The sequence below is a fragment of the Rhinoderma darwinii genome, chromosome 6, assembly GCF_050947455.1.
Source record: "Rhinoderma darwinii isolate aRhiDar2 chromosome 6, aRhiDar2.hap1, whole genome shotgun sequence".
NCBI lineage: Eukaryota > Metazoa > Chordata > Amphibia > Anura > Rhinodermatidae > Rhinoderma > Rhinoderma darwinii.
Genome location: NC_134692.1, coordinates 15,979,348 through 16,005,561, shown reverse-complemented (window position 1 = coordinate 16,005,561; position 26,214 = coordinate 15,979,348). Strand labels below are relative to the sequence as shown.

At 40.2% G+C, this 26,214-nt stretch overlaps 1 protein-coding gene across 1 annotated transcript in view; it reads left to right on the top strand.

Annotated features, from left to right (window-relative positions):
- Window positions 1–3,738: 3,738 nt before the first annotated feature.
- NXPH2 (neurexophilin 2) overlaps window positions 3,739–26,214 on the top strand; it is an 81,995-nt gene continuing 59,519 nt past the window's right edge. The window contains exons 1-2 of the mRNA XM_075829235.1: window positions 3,739–4,258; window positions 4,508–4,657. Of these exons, the coding sequence (XP_075685350.1) occupies window positions 4,607–4,657 (51 nt within the window). The 5' untranslated portion in view covers window positions 3,739–4,258; window positions 4,508–4,606. The remainder of the gene's footprint in view (window positions 4,259–4,507; window positions 4,658–26,214) is intronic.

Below are 26,214 nucleotides of genomic sequence, written 5' to 3'. Positions count from 1 at the left end.
AGGATGGTCCAAGGCTCCCTCCAGTACCTGGTCCATTAGAGAGGATACGGGCCTGAGGAGAGGACTTGGGTTCCAGCCCGGGATGTTCACGCTGAGGTATTGCTCAGGAGGTTCCATCTTCAGTTCCCCAATAGGCCAGGTCCACCTAGGAAGGGTCCAGTGGCCCCTCATAAAAGGGGGGGGTACTGTAAAGGATTTACCAGACACAGCTTCTGTGTCGACACCCGTGATAAATCAGTCTGCATCTGCTCCTAGGTCCGATAGAGTGACTTGATCTGCTACCAATCAGGCTGGTAGGCTGAGGAGTGGGAGAACCTATCACAGCCTGGCCAGACGGAGCTAGCTCATTTCCTGCTTTTCCTTTGCCTGTGATTCTGTCCTGTTTCCTGGCTCTGCTGTTCCTTCTTGTACTATTGACCTCTGCTTCAATTTGACCCTGGCTTTACTGACTAGTCTCCTGCTCTTCGTTTGATACCTCGTACACTCCTGGTTTGACTCGGCTCGTTCACTTCTCTTGTTGCTCACGGTGTTGCCGTGGGCAACTGCCCCATTTCCCTTAGCTTCTGTGTACCCTCATCTGTTTGTCTGTCGTGCACTTATTGAGCGTAGGGACCGTCGCCCAGTTGTACACCGTCGCCTAGGACGGGCCGTGCAAGTAGGCAGGGACTGAGTGGCGGGTAGATTAGGGCTCACCTGTCTGTCTCCCTACCCCAACATTACAGCTGTACTCACTATTCTGCTGGTGGAGTCACTGTGCACATACATTACATTACTTATCCTGTACTGATCCTGAGTTATATCCTATATTATACTCCAGAGCTGCACTCACTATTCTGCTGGTGGAGTAACTGTGTACATACATTACATTACTTATCTTGTACTGATCCTGAGTTATATCCTGTATTATACTCCAGAGCAGCACTCACTATTCTGCTGGTGGAGTCACTGTGTACATACATTACTTATCCTGTACTGATCCTGAGTTACATCCTGTATTATACGCCAGAGCTACACTCACTATTCTGCTGGTGGTGTCACTGTGTACATACATTACAGTACTGATCCTGTGATACATCCTGTATCATACTCCAGAGCTGCACTTACTATTCTGCTGGTGGTGTCACTGTGTACATACATTACATTACTTATCCTGTACTGATCCTGAGTTACATCCTGTATTATACTCCAGAGCTGCACTCACTATTCTGCTGGTGGAGTCACTGTGTACATACATTAGATTTGTTTTCCTGAGTTACTGCCTGCATTATACTCCAAAGCTGCAAATGTGTCACAATTTGGTGGTTGTTTTAGGAAACAGTCAACGGGCTGTTGACAGACATACACCTAGTACTTTAGCTGAGCTCATATATTGCAGATGATAAGTTCTTCCTGCATGAAATTACTGTGCAGTGCCTGGTGTGAAGACTTCATTTCCCAGAATGCAGAAGAAGTAAGTAGAAGGTACAAACTCTAAGTCTGCTGAATTGAACCTGCATTAGTACAATGAATCAATGAATACATTTTATTTTCCAACACAGCACCCTCTACTGGACTTTTTCGGTTGCACCTGACGTTGTTCTACTTTTCTTGATGCCACTAGAAGGCCGCACCCTCTTCTACCAACACAACCTGTGTTGAAAAATAATTTGAGCGCTTCGAACATATGGCATATCTGTTAACTTTTAAATCCCTGTTTTCAGGACATTTTAAGCCCTTCCCCTGAACACCCACAAACCCTCCCAGAAATGCCCCGTTTGGTGCATATTTACATAACCCCCGCCCTTTTCAGAGACGACCCCGTGAAAAACGTGACGGTTTGGAGTTGTGTGTTCTCAGTTTTTTACATGTAGATGAACAGTGACTAGAGGTAAGAATCCATTCGGTGCAGAGTTATCTTTCTTATGGGGCTACAATGCAAAGTAAATAAATATAAATCCGTAGAGCGCTATTGTTTACCTTGGATGAATTATCAATAGACTAATGGGGAGCCCATAAATAGTTAATTAGACCTGAAATTGTATATGAGAAAACTCTACCTCAATGTGGACTAATATAATAATAAACTGCACCCTAAGGCTATGTTCACACGGGGTATTTTGCCGAGTTTTTTGACGCGGAAACCGCGTCGCAAAACTCGGCAAAAACGGCCCGAGAACAGTAAAACTGCCTCGCGGGAAAAAGAAGCGACATGCCCTATCTTCGGGCGCTTCCGCCTCTGACCTCCCATTGACTTCAATGGGAGGCAGAGAAAGCGTATTTCGTGCTGTTTCATGCCCGCGGCGCTCAATGGACGCGAGCGAAAAACGGCGCGAAAATCGCCGCGAAAATTGGCGTGCAGGGAGAGGAAAATCTGCCTCAAAGTTCCAAACTGAATTTTGAGGCAGATATTCCTCCCCCAAAATACTCTGTGTGAACATATTTCTTTGATATAACCAGCTATCCATTTTGTGAGTGGTCGGACAGTTGTGTAGCGTCTAAAGGCCAAGCAACTAAGGAGTCCCGAAGGGCACCCTGGCGCCTTACATTGATGACAAGGTCCAGTGGTGGCACCCCGACTCATTCTGCCACCGGATCAAAAGAGCATCTCAGATCACAGTAATACTCCAGCCTCGCTCCTTGCTGAGGGTCTTCTGGCTCAGTGTTTGTGTGTAAATTAGCTTATAATCTTCTTTATTTCTCTGGAAGTTTATTTTCCTGAAACTTCTAATTATTCTACACTTGCACGCAGGGTTGGACCCAACAGAAATCCAATGATATACGTACCTTCCAATGGTCACAACCCGGGCCTAAGCAAGTGTGCCCAAAAGTGGACACTTCTGGGACACTTCTGGGACTTGCATATGTTCCACGAATGGGGTTTTAAAGTGCTTGGAGGTATGCCAAAGGATTCTCCGGTGAGCTCAGGCTCCTACAAAATAATGGGCCCCTAAAAGTCCAACCCCATTAGGAGTTGACCTTGAAGCCACTGATTTGCCCATAGGGTCCGTGTGTGCGTGCGTGCGTGTGTTTTTGCATACCCTGCTTATTTTCATTTAAAATAATGAAAAAGCTGTAATGTAACTCCTATGTAAAATCAGTAGAAGGATTATAGATAGATAGATAGATAGATAGATAGATAGATAGATAGATAGATAGATAGATAGATAGATAGATAGATAGATAGATAGATGATAGATAGATAGATAGATAGATAGATAGATAGATAGATAGATAGATAGATAGATAGATAGATAGATAGATAGATAGATAGATAGATAGATATGAGACAGACAGACAGACAGACAGACAGATAGATAGATAGATAGATAGATAGATAGATAGATAGATAGATAGATAGATAGATAGATAGATAGATAGATAGATAGATAGATAGATGGATAGATGGATAGATGGATAGATAGATAGATAGATAGATAGATAGATAGATAGATAGATAGATAGATAGATAGATAGATAGATAGATAGATAGATAGATAGATAGATAGATAGATAGATAGATAGATAGATATGAGATAGATAGATAATAGTTAGTTCTTTTCCACTTGGTTTCCCAATTTATTCTCATTTTCCTGCACAAAATACTTCAAACATTGTTCCATTGACTTTTTTTTTTAACAAGAACCTCTAGTCTATAAATCAATAGTTGGTCAGTCCCAGTCATAAGCGGAGGGACTGTCCAATCAGAGCGCTGCCAGCAGAACTGTGCTCCAGACATAGAGCTCCAGCCTGCACCTGCCAGTAACCAGCAGACTCCACAATGGACTGGGAGATGAATTAAAAGTCCGGGCTGGCATGTGAGCGGGCAGTGCAGGCTGGGCAGAGCTGTGCTCACATACACGAGACTCCGGATCTATTCTAATAAGTGCCATTCCAGTGCGCAGTGGGGCTGTGTACAGCAGCGGTGACATGCTTGGAGGTGTGCCTAGCCACTAACACTGAGAGCTGGAGACTACCGTGCACTGCTGTCACAGCTGCTTACATGGGGATGCTGGCCATGACATGAGCCCGGGTGCAGCACACAATCTGGAATTAGCCTACAAGACAACTGCAGCCCAATTTACAATGCATCTATTTACTTAGCTCAACTATATTCCCTTCTGGGTTTAATATCTGGCAAAGTTGGCAAAACCTACACTACATCTTTTTTGGGTGCACGATTTATTTTATTATCTGAAGACAGAGAACACTATGCCTTTAAGTTCTGCATGGGACCTGGGAAGAGGAATGAATTATCCTGGGGTCACAGTCTAAGATAACGGTAATGACTATCTTCTGCATTTTCATTTGCATTCTATTTTCCGTTATAGAAGTAGCAGAGTGGAATATGTTATACGACTCTTTAAGGAGGAATGTCATTGTAACTAAGTGCAGTATGTTTACCTGTAGTTACTATATGACACAGGGAGAGATATCAATAAGTTGTGCTTAATAACAAACTCAGCTCTGCTACATCTGCGTGTTACTTGTTTGTTGTGTATAATAAAATGTTGTTTTTTTTTGTCTTTAGGAGACTCTCATTACATTTCCAGCCTGCTCAATGTGGCTTTTGGTGAAAACTAACGACACAAGCTCATGAAATAATCTCCTAGAATTCAGAAACACCAAGATGGAACTACATTTCTCCTCCCTTCTCCTGGTCAAGTGTCTTCTTCATCTGGTAAGTCAAAATTGGACAACTTTATAATGGGTGTAAAAACTAAAGATTGGGCTTGAAATTATCACTAAAGGTGACCTGGGTAAAAATGAACAGATAGATAGATAGATAGATAGATAGATAGATAGATAGATAGATAGATAGATAGATAGATAGATAGATAGATAGATAGATAGATAGATAGATAGATAGATAGATAGATAGATAGATAGATAGATCATTCAAGAATAGACTTTAGATCGTATTAATATTTAATTGTTACTAATAGTACTCATTGTGAAATCACATTGGTATGCAGGAGAACTTACTATATTATCTTAGATATGATTGATATATATATATACATACAGTGTGTGTGTGTGTGTGTGGCATTGCTGAGTTTATCAGTGTAGCAGAGCTCAGTTTGTCATTTTGGACTCATTGTGATATGACATGGGACTTTAAGGACACTTACTACATTATCTTAACACATTTACTAATCTCTGTGCACAAAACCACTAAATGACAAACTCAGCTCTACTACATGGTATATATTACATCTGCTTAGAAGCCCTGCAGATCCCATGTACAGTAATAACTCTGCATTCTGATTAATATTTCATATCAGGGACTATCCAGCTTCATGTTTTATTAGACAATTGTCACGCTCACGAGGTTAACAGCTTGTGTGTGTGTTACCTGTTGTAGGTCAGTATACAGAGTCCCCTGCCGCTCTGCATCATGTTACTGTGTGAACAGTTGGGTTTATTTTGTGGTATTATTGATATTCTTGAAACTACAGATGTTTCTTTTTGAATTGTAACAGTGTGAAAGAGATACAAAGAAAAATGGGGGATTGTTTTATTTAAAGTAAAGTGTCACACATAAAAAATAAATATACAAATAAAAAAATAAAAAAAAGTATTATAATTTTAGGCCATAAACTTCCATATGATGATCTTTGTGCTCAATATCTATCTATCTATCTATCTATCTATCTATCTATCTATCTATCTATCTATCTATCTATCTATCTATCTATCTATCTATCTATCTATCTACTGTCTAATATCTATAGAGATGATCTGTGTAGAAGTTAATTACTTGGGATATTTATTATAAAAACAATTTATTATCTAAATATTATGTTTTGTTTTTTATTATAACATTTGTTGTTGTTATTATGTTGTGATATATTTATTTAATATATGTACAGCACTTTAATAAATATTTTATATTAATTAAGAAATCCAACATAGTAACAATATATAGTGATCCTGCCCCTTGTTACCCCTTTCCCTTCCCATTCTGAAAAATGACCAAGATCAGGCCGTAGCTGTCGGGGCTCATATTACTAAGGCTAGCTTTGCACCGGTGTAGCACGATTATCCACATTTTAAGGTCCACATTACGGCCGCAACACCTGACAACTCCTCCGCTCCCCACCAGGGTTCTACTGACCTGAACTTACGGTAGATCACTATGACCTAAGATCAGTTCATTAGAATCACAGGGGGTCAGGGTGTTGTGGCCTTAACATGGACGCTAAAACATAGCTGTATTATATTTGTGCTAATTCAGCCTTGCTCAGCAGATATACATTTTAGTGGTTTAAAATTGGATTGTAAAGCTCATTAAATATATACAGTAATTATACCATATGCAGCAGAGCTGAGTTTGTTATATGGTTATATTGCAATGTATTATGGGTGTTTTTACATTAGACTGCAGTAATGTTATCTTAACCCAGAGAAGAATCCAGCTGTATAACCAATGCAAGTCCAAAGAGTTAAATGTCTATTTAAGCTCTGCTACATCTGTACGTATCAATCTATTTTAATCTGATGATGATTATTATTACTGTTATTATGTGGTAATATAAATTTCCTTTACCTGGGACAAAGAGTCATGTTGTTACCACAGCCCTGTATCTCAATGCCTTGTCTAAAGCTTCTTGGTGCCCCCTGGCTCTCAGGGCACATGCCCCGCCAGCCCCTCAGCTACACCGCTAACAAAGTGCCCTATGTTTGGGTTTTCAAGCTCCTCAATGGCGTCTTTGGGATTTCTGAGTCCACCCATCTTGCTGCTGGTCATCTCCTACTTCTAGTCACTCTATTTGACTCAAGATTTTTCCAGTGAATTGTGTCTAATTACAGCATCAAACATTTATTATAATAATATATATATATATTAATATATACAGGTCACGAATAATCACGAATAATCACCATAAAGCCACACACACCGGAGGGACATGAGACTATGTAATGTATGTAGGAGCTAAAGTCACAGATAGGAAAATGGGGTCTGACCGTTCAACACAAGCAAATTCCCATTCTGGGGTCCTTGACACCCTCTTTAGGGACAGCACTAGGAGACTCATGGTTGACTTGTACACCCTACATGATGGCGCAGCTACAGGAAGAGAACGAGACCCTATTTCTACGCTTTCTAGAGCCAGTCACGTGGTCATAAATCAGTGTCTGCCAGTCAGTAAAAGGAGAACATAAAAACCCCACAAAATAAACTATTCAATTTGTAAGATGTAGCACTCATAACAATTAAATATTAATACTATCTATCTATCTATCTATCTATCTATCTATCTATCTATCTATCTATCTATCTATCTATCTATCTATCTATCTATCATCGATCTATCTAATCTATCTATCTATCTATCTATCTATCTATCTATCTATCTATCTATCTATCTATCTATCTATCTATCTATCTATCTATCTATCTATCTATCTATCTATCTATCTATCTATCATCTATCTATCTATCAATCTATCTAATCTATCTATCTCATATCTATCTATCTCATATCTATCTATCTATCTATCTATCTATCTATCTATCTATCTATCTATCTATCTATCTATCTATCTATCTATCTATCTATCTATCTATCTATCTATCTATCTATTTTGTGATAACTTCCTGAGTTCAGATAAGTCTTATGAGAATCCATACATAACTGTAATATTATAGTGAACAACAACTCCCATCTAGTGTGTGTAAATGTATATATAATCCATGCTCAGAAACATCAGGTATGTTTGATTCCCCTTTTGTTGCACGTCTCTGGGTATTGAGCATTTCAATTGCATGAGGTGTTTAATGTAGTGGAATTCATTTGCATTAGAGCTGTATAAGTGCAAGAAGAAACACTCGAAAAACAGAAATCTCCAAAAACACACATTGTAAAACTTTTTCCTGCCCCCTCCCCTCCCCCTTGTCTTGCATCTCAACGCTGCAGCCACCCTCCCCTCATCAGTGTGTAAAAAAGGTAATAAATAAATGAAGAGATTAAACACCCTTAAAGAGGCGATTTCTTATACGACTACACGAGTTGATTGATTCGTTTCTGAGAACGCGTGTGTCAAATATTAATCCTCCTCTGGATTGTACTCGCAGTGTAATACTGGAGGGGGGGGGGCTCTCAATTAAGCAAAGCAATGAATTAGAGAACTGCAGTCCGGTGATAAGAGGAACCGTTCTTTCAAAACTGCCAGATTCGCGGACAATGGCGTCCTGTTTACCTTCTCCACATTTCACTGGAGGGGCTTTTCTATGCCGCTTGATGAACAGAACACTGAGACGCACATGTTCTCCGTAGCTTTGGGGGATGGAAAAAAAAGACTTAGTGGCGGTGTATATGTCACACGGAATGATTATTCTTTGCAGGATTTCATTTCCACACAGTGGGTAGTGATCTGAAGGAAGACAGTAAAAGAAAATCAACATATACAGTGAAATTCCTTTAATTTGGCATCTGATAATCCGGTACAGAACTGCATGATGATGTCATATCTCATCAGATCAGAAGAGGATGACTGAGAGAACCAATAAGGAGGTCCCTGATCATTAGAAACAGTCCTATTTGTACATTTTATTTTTCTGATGATTCTCAACGGTCACAGATAATTTCATGCAGTTTTCTACGACCATCCGATAAACCGGAATCAATTATAATTCAACACCTCTTAGGTCCCAGTGATGCCAGACTAAAGGAATTTCACTATCATCTATCTATATACAAAGCAGATGTGGGATGGGTGCACGCCTAAGGACACAGGTTATGCCCTATTATTCACAAAGTTAAAAAAATAGGCAGCACTCCAGGATGTCAGGGTGAAAAACCAAAAGGTGAAGGACTTTAATCCATAAAAGAGCGGCTGATGCAATTTATGGATTAAAGTCCTTAAATTTGGATTTTTCACCCTGACATCCTGGAGTGCTGCCTATTTTTTTGTTTTGTGAATAATAGGGCATAGCCTGTGTCCCATCCCCATCCCATATCTGCTTTGTTGTATTGTGCTGCTCTGGACTTTCCTTTATTCATTCTTTCTATCTATCTATCTATCATCTATCTATCTATCTATCTATCTATCTATCTATCTATCTATCTATCTATCTATCTATCTATCTATCTATCTCATATCTATCTATCTATCTATCTATCTATCTATCTATCTATCTATCTATCTATCTATCTATCTATCTATCTATCTCATATCTATCTATCTATCTATCTAATATCTATCTATCTATCTATCTATCTCATATCTATCTATCTATCTAATATCTATCTATCTATCTATCTATCTATCTATCTATCTATCTATCTATCTATCTATCTATCTATCTATCTATCTATCTATCTATCTGTCTGTCTGTCTGTCTGTCTGTCTATCTATCTATCTCTCTCTATCTATTTTATGTCTATTCTTTCTTTCTTTCTTTCTTTCTTTCTTTCTTTCTTTCTTTCTTTCTTTCTTTCTTTCTTTCTTTCTTTCTTTCTTCCTCTTTTTCTCATACACCCTTTCCCATTCTTTTGGCTAAATGTGTCTTTTGTTTTTTTTCAACCATACCAACTATCTGATATTTTTTCACAGTTTAAATCAACATAAAAGTTGTCTGACTTTGCTTTACTGTTTTTGTACTGATTTTTCACCATTTCCATGCCTTTATCTCTATTCATATACATATGAAATTTTGCTGGTTGCCCTTGGAAATAGACAATGGTTTAGGTCAACCCGCTGTCGGACATGTGACCTTACAATTTAGTATTAATTGTGTAACGATCAGCTAACCTCCCACAATGCTCTGTTCTTTGACTATAGTAAACCAGAAGAATTCTGAATTTAGTACAAGATAAGTAAAGAAAAATATTTGAGAAGATCTCAAGCTTTTATGGCGATTTCAACTGTGGAATGATATAAATTGTTGTCCAAAAGAGGCTTCCCTCCTTTAAAAGGGAGGTCAGGTTAAGACAACCTATAGCTATATGTCCTATAAGAGTACATGAAAATTATAGAGGGGAATCCACTGCTGGACCTTCTACCTCCTTTACCGGCCAGTGTGTGTCATTGCATTACCCAGACCGCCCATTGATTTCAAAGGGTCTCAGTGTTGCAGCTGGAATAATAGGAACCTCCCCAACAGCTGATCACAGGGGGTCCTAAAGGGATTAGTTAAAATTGTTGTGTTTACAAAACCTTCTGAGTTAATAGAGAGGGTCCCACATTAAGGACCCTCATATATTAGCCAGAGTGGAGAGTGGCAACAAGATTGATTTTACAAGGAACAGTGTAATTCTACATTTCTCCTGTGGTGGCGCTGCATGCAAATTGACCACTTACTGCCAGATTGCAACTGACTTCTGGGGGTCCCGCAGAAGGGCACCCTGTAATCATCGCATTGTCAGGGGACCTGCTAATAAAAAAGGGTTGTTCAAGGCGGAGAACCCCTTTTATGTAGCAATTCCCAAATTATACTAATTACTTGAATTGGTATCATGGTTTAATAATAATATTTTGCTTGTAAAAGCTGGAGTCCGATTTAAAAAATGTGTTAGGAGATTGCTCTTTATTCAATCCCGTAATACAGTACATTTACGATAATCTGGCTAATCTGATAATCATCTAATTTTTTATAGAAAATTTGAAATAATCTGAAATCTCACAAGACCAGAAAACAGAGCAAAAACTTCTAATTCAAAAACTCCTCTTATTAAAAAAAAACTCCTCATCGTGAGGTTCCCTATACAAATTACCTTTACATAGTCTGTTAATCCAGGATATTTGATAAACCAGTACCGGCTGTTAATCTCAGATTAAAAAAATTTCACTATGTACAAACAGGTGACCCTATACTATTATTCTGTCATTTATAGCTTATATTTTAACCCTAACTCCACCACAGTAACTGTATAGACAGAATTTTATATATGGCTTTGTATAATCTATGTTTAGGTTACTTCTTGCAGCTCCCATTAACTTTATAAACTTGTGTTACTTCAGGTTTTCTGTTCTCAAAGGGCGGGTACACAGCGTAATCCGTCCTGGGTGCCGCCGGGAATTCCGGCTTAAAAAACGCACCAAATTGTGGTGCAGTTTTTCATCCGGAATGTCCGCTGCGGAAAACTGCACATAAAAAAAGTTTCATACTTACGTAGCCATGGCGGCGAGTCCCTCGGCCGTCCTGCAGGCCGGCTTCCTGGGATGACGTTTCATCCCATGTGACCGCTGCAGCCCGTGATTGGCTTGGACGAAGAAGCGCAGAATTCTGGGTAAGTATAAGATTTTTTTTTTATCAGTTGCCATTTTTGTGGCAGAATCACAGCTTTTCCGCCATAAAAATCGCAACATCTGCTATTTGTTGCGGGTTTTACCTCCCTGTTGAATTCAATAGAGAAAACCCGCAACAAAAAAGCAGTGATTACGCAAATACAATTGACATGCCGCTGATTAAAAAAAAACGCACCGCAGGTCAATTTCTGAGCGTTTTTTCCGCTCATCATTTACGTATCGTGTGGATGAGATTTATTGAAACTCTGCTGCTACTATAATATGCTGCAGATTTTCCACAACGAAATTCTAAGTCCCCATGCACACGACCATGCCCGTAATCACGGTCCGTGGTTACGGGTATGGACGGCTGCTGACAGTCATTTGCGGACCGTGCTCCCATTATAAAGTATGTGGGCACGGTCCGTAAAATAAAAAAATAGGACATGTCCTATTTTTTATGGAAAGGTTTCTACGGCCCGAACACCTTCTCGGAAATATACGGGAAGGTGTCCGTCGGCCATAGAAATGAAAGGGTCCATAATTACAAACTAAATCTAAGGTCGTGTGCATGGGGCCTAACAGTCTGGGTGACCATCATTTCAGTCAATGTACAGAAATGATAACAGAAGTTTTTCCTGCTGTACAGTATACTGCTTCTCCATGCTACACAGACTTGTATTAGGTCTCTAGATATGGCGATCATCTAGGCATTTTTCTTATTTATTTCCATTGCTGTAAAAAACTAATTCCCCCAGGATTCCTGTGACATGAATAGAAGTTCTCGCCACCATCAGTTATATGAAAGATGTACGTTGCTTCCTCTGGCCCCTTGCGTTCACCTTTGCATTGCATTTTAATTAAATCTACAAACTGTGAAGCTTTAATTATTATTGAGAAAAACAACAAATTACTGTGAAAAATGTCAAGTTTACTTGTAAACGAAGGGTTTATAGGAAAGAAACGTGGAAAGACGAGTTGTATTACTTATGTACAGTACCTCTTGGATATGTACGTCAGTCGAATTACATTCATCCTGTGTCATGATAGTTTATAGTTACATAACATATGATGGTTGCACCAAATTTAACATAGTCTTGAGTCTGTCTAGTGTGTCATGAAGTCCATCAAATATATAACGTAGCTGCGTGTGACAGGAGCCGTGTCTTTAAGTGGAAGGAGAGAACAGTTAGTCAATTAGGTTATATGAATGATTACAGCAGCAGGAGTGGAGTGTTCTGACCTTGTGGGAGGCAGTGACCTATCCACTTATGGGACTATGTTGGCAAGGTCAGACCTACTTGTGATGGGGCAATATTATTAAGTGGGTTGAGCTCAAGGCCGTAGCAGGTAACAGTCGCACCCATATTTCTCCTCTGCAACATAAAAAAACCATGAACATTTTAAATGACTGGTAGTCTTTGCATTGGGGCTTTAAATCCTTGCAACATATGACGTACATTTACGTCTCTGGCGATATGAAAAAGCTGTGTCTGAACAATCCCTCGCAGTTGTCAGCTGTGGACTAAAGCTGAAAATCTGCTGCGACGGCCTAGATCAAAAATAACTCTGATCCTGGCCGTTTAACCCCTCAGATTCTGTGGCCAATAGTTACTTTAAAATCAAAGTGGTTAGACTGAGGATGGGTCTTCCTCTGTAACCCCATCGGCGTCCCCGCAAAAATATTGCAGGATTACGATGATTTGGCAGCCAGGGCCTAAAGAAGGCCCCCAGGTCTGCCATGTGGGTATGTCTATTAGCCTTAAAATGGTGCCAATAAAAAAAAAAACTCATCCTGCAATAAACAAGCCCTCATACGGCTACTTCGACAGCAAAACTAAAGCGTTATGGCTCTCAGAATGCAATCATGAAAAAATCCTAAGTCCACAAGGCTCAAAATAACTGTGTCCTTAAGGGGTTAATGTAATGGTGCTGTACTGCAGTTCCCTGCACAGCCGGTTGCAGGAAGTGCTGCTGTGCAGGGAACAACGGTAAAACGGTAAAGGTGGGCAGTCGGACCCACACCGATAAGAAAGTAATGCCATATTCTAAGGGGCGAAGCTAGTGGGAGAATGTGTTTAGGGTGCTGGGTGCCAGGAGGTGTACCAACAAGCCACTTTACCTTAGCCAGGATAATAAGATACAGCAATAGGGGTGACCCTGGTGAAGGAAAGCCTAGCTACAGCTCTGATATACTATCACTTTCTGTGAGGAAGAAAACCCTTAGTCACTTCTCTGGTTGGGATATAACACTCTTAAACCAATCAGATCATGGAATGATGACAGCAAGAGAGGAGTGTGCTGACCTTGTGGGAGGCAGTGACCTGTCCCCTTATTATGTTGGCAAGAACAGGGCTGCATGTGACTGGAGTAGTTTCTTTAGGGGATAGTGCCTGATTACCTAGAGTCCATCTGGTCATGTGAATGGTCGCAGCAGCATGAGAGGAGTAGTGACGTGGATAGGGACAGAACATTGTACGTTGTAATAATGACAGCAGAAGGGGAGGAAAGTACTGATCTTTTGGGAGGGGGTTACCAGTCCATGAATGTAGGACTGGGCTCGTTGGGTCCATCAGAGAAAATTGCTTTGACTTGCCCCTCCATCTATACAGAACTTGTGCACGACCACTTTTAATTGCAACGTAAACTTTCTTGCAATACTTATAAAAGGACAGATCATCAATAAGGCCTAATAGGTTATTTGTGAATAAAACCATAAGAAATAGACCCAAGTGACAAGTAATTGGCTCCAAATGAGTTTTCCCCCTGATATAACTTTGAAGCCCTGTTGTATTAGAGGCCCATAATTGTGTTAAAGCCTGAGCCTACCAGAAGGGTACTTTGGTGAGCCAAACCGACCCTGCTGTCCACCCACATGATATTAGTAAGGACAGGGCTGCCTGTAGCTAGTAAGTGTAATGAAGTGTCAAGTTAAATTGTAACAAGTAACTTTGTAGCCAATGAGATCGTGGCAATTATGATAGCAGCAGAATATGAGTGTGCTGATCTTGTTGGAGGAAGTGACCTGCCATCTCGTGATTATGTCGCTAAGAAAATGAATATTACTTGGTCAGTTTATTGCCAAAAACAGGTGAATGGAACCGCACAGGGGCCCAGTATGTAAGGGCCCACTACCACCTTAAGGCTACATGCACACGTTGAGTAATTTGATGTGGAGAATCCACACCAAAACCGCCGTTTTTTTATGCGTTTTTAGTGCGGTGTTTACACTTTGATGTGGAAATAGGTGCAGTATTTTTCTGCATATTTTGGTGAGTTTTTCTTTAAAACTAGTCAGATACAATTCGAAAGAGGAAACACAGGATAAATTTACATGCTGTGGATTTTAAAATACGGACCGCAGGTCAATTTGCGCTCAGAAAAAATCTGCACCGTGTAGATGAGATCTCTTGAAATCTCATTTACTTTGCTGGTACTATATTACGCTGATGATTTATGAAAATATGCGCGGCAAATCCGCACGTAATATGCAACGTATGCATTCAGCCTTAAAAGCTACAACTTCTGACCAGCTATTTAGTTCCATGATAGGCAAAAAGACCAGAGGTTTAACTGGGCCCAAATGTATAACCTGGGCCCCCACCTATAATGCACCATTTATTATAACAGTGTCTTCCTATTTGGTATAGGACTCTTTTGCCCCCCCCCCCCCCTTGGGTGTGGGTGTGACTGCTCTGCACCCTGTCTAGCTAACTGAATTTCATGGCTTACAATTATTGGTGGATTGTAAGAAAACAATAGAAAAGTAGACAAGACTTTGCTCACCGCGTTTCCACTGCGTTAATCCGTTTGTTTGTTTGTTTGTTTGTTTGTTTGTTTGTTTGTTTGTTTGTTTGTTTGTTTAGACCACGTTGTAAATGGTAATGGTTCTCGTAGATATCCAAAGAAAGGCCTGAGTCGGCCACAGGTAGCCAGACCCACAGGAAATCTCTTGACCTAAAGTGTGGGGTTATAAGTTGTGAACTTATAGCTGGGTAACTAAGCTATGATTAAGAACCCTAGAGGTTTGAAACGCGTAAGCGTGGTCACGGGATTGTAAGAGACTTAAGGAGATTCCAAAGAGCAAAGGGTCCGTATACTGTTCTTGCACGGGGGCTCCTCAGCTACCTGTGTCCGCCCCTGAGTAATCGGTTTTACCATCCTCACTTCTATATCTTAAAAACAAAGCTGAAATAAAGTGTAGGATGCAAGAATAGGAAAATTTGCTGATTTGAAATTAGTTGCAGGATTCACAATGCACAAAATGTGCTGATTTTATTAGTCACAGTGCAATGTCGTTTGCTCCTTTTAGGATCATAAAATAAATCAAGTTCCTAGTTATGTGCAGTAAAAGCAATGTAATTGAAAACATAAAATCAATAAATATGACTGGTGAAGTAAAAGGCAGCAGTGAAGTCCTATAACTATCATCAATCTATTAATACCTTAACAACCTCTCACCGGGTAAAATATGCAGAATTAGCTACAGGCGATCAGGATGTGTAAGTGTAAACATGACGTTGTTATGGGGTTTTATGATTGTAATGGCGGGAACATAAAAAAATACAACACGCAATCTGAATGATCAGAATAAATGTATCCGTCTCTGGGGTGCCATTCTAGGATCAGGACCGTGAAATTGTCAATTCTAGTGAAGCTGGTGGAGGACGGTGAATCAGGGCGCACAAGAGGCGTGTAAATTATTCCTATAATGCACACAGTATACACACAACACCACAAATTAATTTGCCAATATTAGGCGACAAAGTCGTAATTAGGCTTCTTTTGTGTTTAGTTTGCTGCCCTAGCCCTGCATTTAAATACCCCGGCCAAAGCAGAATGGCTTGTTGATGCCAATCCTGGCACCCAGCACCCCGACAACCCCCAGCTACGTAGCTGTCAGAACAAAAAAAAAACATCCATTGACAATTTCGTAGAAAACCAATTAAAGGGATATCCTACCAAGACAACTTCTTAGAATAAAGTGATCATCTGATCGCCGGAGGTGTGGCTACTGAACCTGTGGAAGGCCATTTTCTTTGCAGTGTGTAGTTTTATAGAATACCCACTGAAATGAACAGACGACCATGAAATATTATATTGCTCGTGCCAAGTCCTTCCACAGGAGATCTGTTCTTTCCAGCAGCTCACCGTCCTGGCTAATAGAGGGGTGGAGTGGTACTCCATGATGTCCATACACCCTAATAGGGCGCATGGAAAGTGGTTGTAATGATGGGAAAACCATTTAATTTAAAGTATTTTTTTTAATCATAATGTCTTATGACCATTAGGACATAAAACATTGACCACAGAGGTCTGAGCGTTCTTTCTTCTTATAATGCATCTCCCAGTACTGCTATGGGTATATGTATTACTGCATTAGTAGCAGTTTTGCTTACTCTTCTAAAACACTTAAAGTGAATATTCAGCCTAGAACATTGTTTTGTTTTGTTTTATAATTCGAAATCAGTCCAAAATTTTGTGCTGATCTATTTATTAATAAATCTTTGTAGAGGTTGGTGCTCCATTATTTTTGATACAGAGCTCCATATCCCGTGCATGGACATACATTTAAAAGAAAACATGCTGCCAGTCCGCAGTCACCACTAGGGGGAGCTTGGACACCTGCTGCATACTGGTAGGTCCTGCTCACAGTTTGAAGGCAGAAAAAATCTGCCTCAGAATTCCTTCAGGAATGTTGAGGCAGATTTTGAACTGTCTACATGTATTTTTTTCTGCGTTTTTTCTCAGCATTTTTTGCCCACAGCCATTAAAACTAATGGAAGGACCGCGGGGAAAAAAACGCTGCGAAAACTATTCAGAAACTAGTGCCGCAGGTTTTTCTGCCTCCCATTGAGGAGGTCAGAGGTGGAAACTGCGGCAAGAAAGGACATGGTCCTTTTTTTTCCTGTGATTGACCAAAACCCGCCCAGGAAAAACGTCTCTGCCAAAAGGCGATTTCAACCGTTTTCTGGCGCTTATTCCAATGCAGTTTCTGCTTCAAAATCAGTGCCAAAGAACTCTGTGTGAACAGGGTCTTATACATTTAACTCAATAATAATACAGTATGCAGTAAGCTCCCATTCTCCCTCTAGTGGAGGCTGCAGGCAGAAATGAATTTATCATTTAACTGTATACCTTTGGAGCTCTGTATCAGAAAAAAGAAAGCTATATATAGAAATATTATAAAGTTAATAAGCACATGATTTTAGAGTTAAAAAAACAACAACAACACAATGGCTTTTCACTTTGACACAGCATAACACATAATGTAAAAATGAACTCAAGTTAGCAAAGTTATCTACAGAAAGACAAATCACTATCGAAATTAAAATGAATCCCAAAATTTTTTACAAATATATTAATGCCAAAAATAAAAAAATCTGATAATATTGGCCCTCTTAAAGACGAGCATGGGAATATAAATTTACAGGACAAAGAGAGGGCTGAGATATTAAACACATACTTTTCCTCTGCGTTCACTAATGAGCTCCCAGTGCCAGATATTCAGGGGGACAATAATAAAGGTTCCCCACCCAATATTACCTGCTTAACCCAGGAGAAAGTACAGCTGCGTCTGAGCAAATTAAATATTGATAAATCCCCTGGCCCAGGTGGCATTCATCCACAGGTACTAGGCCTTATTCACACGATCGTGTTTGGTCCGGGTTTTACGGACCGGATGTCAGCCGTATTTCCTGGACCGAACACAGTTCAGGGAGCCGGGCACCTAGCATCAAAGTTATGTATGACGCTAGGTGTCCCTGCCTCCCCGCGGGAATACTGTCCCGTACTGAAAACCCTACCCCAAGAGGTAGTAATGGCAGATACTATGTCAGCATTTAAAAGGCGAGATTATTATTTACTGATGAATGGCATTGATGCTTATAATTAATCAAGCAGTGAATGATGGGGAATTTATTGAGAAGCGTTAAATTTGATGGATCTGTGTCTTTATTCAACCTATGTAACTATGTAACTATGTAACTATGTAACTATGTATCTATGTAACTATGTAACTATGTATGTATACTTCTCATCGGGTTATATCCATTTCCGAGCATAACCTATAGATAAAGTTATCAACTGCCCCTGAGCATTCAAATTTTTCTAATTTTTTTAAATAGATTTTTTTCCCCCAGGAAATTGGTCTTAATACTGATCATATACACAAATATTTTATAAATTATTATGTTCATAGAACAAGTGAAGGGTGAGCATTGAAATTTCACTAATTGTTTGACAATTGCAAAATTGTTAAGTTACCCGTAACCACTCCAATAACTACCAGTATCAAGCCGTTGCAATGTATGTTCTGAAGACTTCTGCTATCAGTGCTGATTATCCTCTTGAATTCAAGAGTCATTACCGAGTCATTACCAAGTATCGCGGAATATGCAGAAAGAAGAGGACCATCCATAGCCCCTCATGCCTTGGCATGCCGCCATTTCCAACTTCACTAATAGGTAGCTTATGGAGCTGGAACCTACCAGATGCTTTTTTAGACTGATGAAGAGACCGGGCTCGAAATGCGTAGCTTTTATATACTTTAACATATTTTAAAACACTGCAATAAATAGCCAATATTTCATGTTGTGGTCATAGACCTCAGTTTTTCACGACATATCACTAGTGTTCATCCACCAGCGAAACTCGCCGAGAACACACTATCAGAGAGGAACGCCGCCGATAAGTGGGATTTCCCTTTTTTCTTTAACTCTATTCATCCAGTCTAACGGAGCCTTATGGGTCCCCGTAAGAATCTTGGGCTGCGAACCTCCATATACAGATCCACGCTCAATGACGTTGTGCTCCCAGCACAACGCCATCAGGTGAGCACCATTTCACCTCTCCGGATACTATATCTTTAAACCTCTTGGGATGATGCACCACGTGCGCCGTGTGCTTTTAATCTTTACCTAAACAAATAACATGAGAATGACCCTCTGACGTTCTAATCCTATATACATTCTTCCTTGCCAAATATTAATTCTTGCTTTGAGGTTCATTTATATACTATTTTTAGATATGCCTCTGGTGAATCTAAAATTGTGGTGTATCTATTTTCATTCTCACTGTTGCAATTCAATTGAAGAATGGCAACAGATTTTAATTGCAGCTTCACAAAATTAAATAACTAGTGGCTTCAATTTTGTCTCGGGTATCAGAAAGATCCTGTGCGTGGACATGTGTTTTGCATGATTCTTACATTCTGGTTGTCTCTGTGTGAGAATGGTTTGGAGCTATCCAGGTCATTTTCACACTGATGCAATATGAGAATGACCCCCTGACATTCTCATCCTGCAACCCAATCTGCAGATCACTGCGCTCAGAGCTGAGAAATTGAATAGCTAGACTCCTGCAGGCAAATTGTATTCTCATGAATGCCTCATTCTCAGTATTGCAGCTTGCTGACTCACGCATACTGCACGCATGGAACACATTTTCATTGCGGTTTTTACAAATCAAAGACAGAATGATTTTTTTTTATCAATTGATTATTTCAACTGAAGGTCACCAACTTAATCTAGTGCCTTAAATTAAATTTCAAGTATCAGAAAGTTGTGTGTGTCCAACTTAGATTTATACCTGGTAATTCATCAGTTTATTTTGTGTGTATATGTATTACTTATAAGTGCTGATACAAAGTAGCTTATGTTCATGTGTTATGAGGGATTCTTACACTCTGGTTGGCCTAACCAGGTCATTCTCACACAGATCCAATAACATGAGAATGACCTCTAACATTCTTATCCTTCAACCTAATCTGTACATTGCACTTGTCAGAGCCAGGACATTCTGTAATTAGACTATTGCATGCAGATATAATAATTGCTGTGAATTTAAAACAATTTTAGATTGCCTAATTCTCAGTATTGCAACTTGCTGATTCCCGAACGAGCACAAAAAAAATCATTAGTGTTTCTACATATCGGTAACAGAATGAAGTTTTAATCATTTGCTGATGTCAACTTAATGTCACCAAATTAAATGACAATCTGTTGGCTTCAACATTATCTTAGGTGCCAGGATCAACCTGTGCATAGTCGGCTCAGATTTATAACTAATAATTAACCATTTAATTTGTATATAGTTGCACTTGAAAGTTGAATTGCCAGTATTATGGGATGATTCAAAGTACTTTCCATTTATGTGTTATGAGTGATTCTCACTCTCCATTTAATTGAACTTGTGAGAATGGTTTAGAGTTATCCAGGTCATTCTCACACCAACAACAACATGAGAATGATCCCATGCCATACCTCTCCTACTACAATGACATCAGGGGATTGTAGATAGCTCCTAATGTGACCAAACCACCCACCTAACCCAAATAAAGGAGACAACAGCAAGATGTGGTGGTAAGGTCCTAATAGCCAATAAAAAAACGTTATTAAAGATGAAAACTTTAATGCAATATACATATACAACATATGTAAATATATATATATATATATATATATATATATATATATATATATATATATATATATATAATATATATAATCAACATTAACAACCATATTCGCGAGGGGGTTCTTGATGGCACCTAGCATCCAGCATATTGGAACCAAATGACTCTAACGAAGATCTCTCCATTGCCTTTAGTCGTGATCACCAGACCCAATGGGAGTCTGACTCTTCTTTTTCCCGCTAGGTGATTTTTTCAGCTAGCGGGAAAAAGAAGCATCCTGCCCAATCTTCAAGCGGTTTCCGCCCGAACCTCCCTTTAAAGTCAATGGAGGATGAATCTTCCTGCCGCCGGCAGTAATAATTCCGCTGTGGATTGTGCAGCGGGACCCACCAAGCAAAATCCGCCATGTGAACTGACCCTTAGGAGAAACCAACACTTTTTGTCCCTGGGGACCCTGCCTACAGGACCCAAACACTCTAGCTGGGTAATTCCCAGCCCCAAATAAACCGGGATCATCCCTCTGATGTATCCATTCCACCTTCTGTTGCTCTTTCTTCTCCTCCAAAGACCCCCTCCCCAATACCCACCACCACCTGGGCTGCTGTGACCTATGTTCAAAGAACAAATTAAAGGGCGGGCAAGACGTTTTATCCACTGTGTTCCCGCTATACTGATCCCTCACCCCTCTAGTTACCTATACCTGTCCTAGACTCCACCCCACATCCTTTATCCCTACCCACCTATCCCGACATTACTCCAACACCTGTCATGCCGCTCCTGCACTATCCAGCAGGCTACTCCGGGGCTTCCTTATCTGCAAAACTCATAGAGCCGCGAGTAGATTTGCTGCACCATACAAATTTTATTCTCCCTGAGAACTCAATAACAATTTTTGATAGGCCACATTTTTATTATTATAAACCGGTTAATTCATTTTTATACAGTTGCACATAAAAGTCTGATTTGTAGCATATGTGTCTGGCGATTCGAAGCAGAAGCTGTTTAATTGTTATTAAAATCTATTTTTACGAAGAGCAGATGATGCATCGGCCTTGAGATGTGTTGAGTATACCATGATTATTCCGGGGGTAAAGGTCTATGTTTAGAGCGCACTACAAGCTGTCCAAATGTACAACCTTCCATTACATTGCACTAATTGCAATTATGCGGTGTCAGTCCCCGGACTCTGCATTTAGTGGCTGAGTTTGATGAAAAGGTAACCGCTCATTGTGAATGATCGGAAGATTATAAATGACAATGACTGGTGGAGCTGCTTGCATGGAATATCAATTGGTTCTCTCTGCTGTTTAACCTGCAGATGTCTGGTCAGTTTATAGACGACTGTTGTGCCGGACTTATTCTTTTGACTAATGGTTTCCATTTACCTGTCTCTGAGCAAAAGGTCATAGGTGTCAATGACCAGCGTGTTATGTTCTGGACATTAGTGCAGTGAGGTGACGCCAAGACGCGACAAGACGGCCCTCATAAACAGAAATGTGTCATTAAGCTAACGCTCCCGATCCTGGAATTCTATGTGTCATTTTCCCCGGCTCGTTCTATTACAGCTTACCCCTTACTATTCGCACGCTTCCAAACACATCATTAAAACAGCGTGTTCTGTACTTATGTGACGGAGAATTTTTCTTTTCATCTTGTACTGTAAACGGTGATTGCAAAGTGTTAATTTAGCTATGTCATTATTAACAAACACATGGGTAGATGTCAGATGTGGGGCCCGTCATCCTTTGCTGTCATGTCAGTGGGTTCCCACCTTGATGCCCTGTCAATAGACAGTGGGGCATATTTACTAAGCCAAATGCACCAGAATTTTGGCTCCAATTACAACCAGAAATTATTATTATGTATTTTAGACAGTTTTGAAACGGGGCTTGGCCAATTGGAGTCTTAATATGCGCCAAAATTATAAATGGTGAAATACTGGAGCAACATAAGCCAGGCAAAGGGTGGGATATAGAAGAGAAAAGTGCATATGTCCAGACAAATGAGTTAAATTTATTACAGGGCGTGCAAAGTAAATTTGGCGCATCTTTTGACTGGTCTAGCTTTCACATTTCAAACATTAATAATAAATCTTCTCTATTGTATTAATTTAAAAAAAAAACTTAGTTTTTACCTGTCTTCCCAGTACCAATACCTTCTTTCCATTCATATATCTAGTAGTTGTGTGTATGTATAGCACTATGCAGATGATTACATATTTGTAGCCTATATATGTATATCGTTATATAGCGTGACATGGTGGTTAAGTGGTGGTTAAGTGGTGGTGGTCGTATTATAGGTTTTAAACCATGGTTGAATTGGAACTCATCAACTTTACCAATTTTACATTCGGCCCAAAAGCTTCAAGTTTTGCCACTGACACCATAAGGGTATTTGTTCCCCCCCCCCCCCCATATAAAAAATGTCTCAATATACGGAGCTGTTTTCAGGGGAAAAAAGCTCCTGATTTTCAGACCATTTTTAGGCCACTTGCGGTTTTCACAGCGTTTTTTACAGCGGTTTTTGGAGCTATTTTTCTATGGAGTCAAGGAAAAACGGCTCCAAAAACGGCCCAAGAAATTACATGCACTTTTTTTTCGCACCCGTTTTTTTTACACGCCCATTTTTCAAAACGGCCGCATAAAAAAACAGCCCGTCGGAATAGAACACCGTTTTCCCATTGAAATCAATGGGCAGAGGTTTGGAGGCGTTCTGCTTCCGATTTTTCGGCTGTTTTTCCGAAAATAAGCCATGTGAACATACCCTTAGGGGTAAAACAAGCGTTGACTCTGGCTACCATTGAGTCCAATAGACACTGTAGATCAGCTGAAGTTGTTAACCATTAGTGGAGGAAAGGTAAGAAGCAGCCGAGACAGGAGAAAAAAACAAAACAAAAAAACAACAGGCATGCATTGCCCAAATGAAGAGATTTACATTAACATTAAGTGCATAATTACATGTATTAATGAGTTAATTATATATGAGGATAGACAATTTTGAGCGGAGCTTGCTGCTCACAGAGCATGCAGTTAGTGGGTTAGAACTGGAGGGTGAAGACATGGGTGAGCAGGATCAGGTAAGTAGCTGGGTTAATGTAGTTAGGGGCAGTAGAAAGGGGTCAAAGACAAGGAAGGCCGATCCGGTTTCTGGCATTCCAAGCAAAATTGCCAGGTTGGGTGATGATGCGAGGGTGTCAGTCTCAGAAAAGGCAGCCCTAGTGGATACTGATCTCCCTAACAGCCGGGAGAACAGCCCAGCTAGTAGTCGGCGGGATGGTAATGCAGGCAAGCCAAGACAATTGATAGTTGTAGGGGATTCTATAATCAGGAAGACGGATAGAATAATTTGTCGCCAAGACCGCCTCAACCGAATGGTTTGCTGTCTCCCTGGTGCCAGGGTTCGGCATGTGGTGGAACGGGTGGACAAATTGCTGGGAGGGGCTGGTGATGATCCAGCTGTCGTGGTCCATGTCGGTACCAACGACAGAATAAATGGTAGGTGGAGGAGCCTTAAGAATAATTTTAAAGAACTAGGCTACAAGCTGAAGGGAAGGACCTCCAAGGTTGTATTCTCAGGAATACTGCCTGTGCCATGCGCATCACAGGAAAGACAGCGGGAGCTTAGGGAGTTAAATGCATGGCTGAAGTCTTGGTGTAGAGGAGAAGGATTTGGGTTCCTAGAGCACTGGGCTGACTTTTCATTGGGGTACAAACTGTATTCTGCAGATGATTTGCACCTAAATGGAAGGGGGTCCGCTGTGCTGGGGGAGAGAATTCTAGCTGGGGTGGCGGAGTATTTAAACTAGGGCTGAGGAGGGAGGTAAATGTAGAAAAAAAAGGGGTAGCCAGGTTAGAGAGGGGTCAGACTATATTGGTGGGGGGAGAAACAGAATGTGGGGAGAGGACTAGACAACAAGATAAGGAGATCCTTTCGTTACAAAACATCAGTGTAAATAAAAAGGACCGATTAATGTCAAATCACATTTCTGATAATAAAAGTGAAAAACTGACAGGCAAGTTAAAGTGTATGTTCACAAATGCCAGAAGTCTAGCAAGCAAAATGGGGGAGCTGGAGGCCTTGATACTGGAAGAAAATATAGATATAGTTGGTGTTGCTGAAACATGGCTGGACTCTTCACATGACTGGGCTGTAAATCTACAGGGTTTTACACTTTTTCGTAAAGACAGGACAAATAGGAAAGGTGGTGGTGTATGTCTGTATGTGAGAAGTGATATGAAGGCGAGTGTGAAAGAGACAATAGTGGGTGAAGACTGTGAGGAGGTTGAAACCTTGTGGGTGGAACTAGAAAGGGAGGTAAACACTGAAAAAATTACTTTTGGTGTAATCTATAGACCCCCCAATATAACTGAGGAGATGGAAGGTCAGATATATAAACAGATGGAGCGGGCTGCACAGGCGGGTACTGTAGTGATAATGGGAGATTTTAATTTCCGGGATATTAATTGGTGTCATGGTTCGGCTTCAACTGCAAAGGGGAGACATTTCCTCAACCTGTTGCAGGAAAATTTTATGGGCCAGTTTGTGGAAGACCCGACTAGAGGTGAAGCTCTGTTGGATCTGGTCATTTCTAATAATGCAGATCTTGTTGGGAATGTCAATGTTCGTGAAAACCTCGGTAACAGTGATCATAATATAGTTACATTTTACCTATACTGTAAAAAACAAACGCAGGCTGGGAGGGCAAAAACATTTAATTTTAAGAAAGCCAATTTCCCCAGGATGAGGGCTGCAATTCAGGATATAGACTGGGAAGAACTAATGTCAAATAATGGAACAAATGATAAATGGGAGATTTTCAAATCTACTTTGAGTTATTATAGTGCAAAATTTATTCCTACAGGTAATAAGTATAAACGACTCAAATTAAACCCCACATGGCTTACACCTTCTGTGAAAGGGGCAATACATGACAAAAAAAGGGCATTTAAAAAATACAAATCTGAGGGTACAGCTGTAGCCTTTGTAAAATATAAAGAGCTTAATAAAATCTGTAAAAATGTAATAAAATTAGCAAAAATACAAAATGAAAGGCAGGTGGCCAAGGATAGTAAAACAAATCCTAAAAAATTCTTCAAGCATATAAATGCAAAAAAGCCAAGGTCTGAACATGTAGGACCCCTAGATAATGGTAATGGGGAGTTGATCACAGGGGATCAAGAGAAGGCAGAGTTACTAAATGGGTTCTTTAGCTCTGTATATACAACAGAAGAAAGAGCAGCTGATGTAGCCGGTGCCAGTGCTGTTAATATATCAGTTGATATACTGAATTGGATGAATGTAGAGATGGTCCAAGCTAAATTAAATAAAATAAATGTGCACAAGGCTCCGGGACCAGATGGGTTACACCCTAGAATTCTTAAAGAGCTTAGTTCAGTTATTTCTGTCCCCCTTTTCATAATATTCAGAGAATCTCTAGTGACTGGTATAGTGCCAAGGGACTGGCGCAGGGCAAATGTGGTGCCTATTTTCAAAAAGGGCTCTAGGTCTTCCCCGGGTAATTATAGACCAGTAAGCTTAACATCCATCGTGGGGAAAATGTTTGAGGGGCTATTGAGGGACTATATACA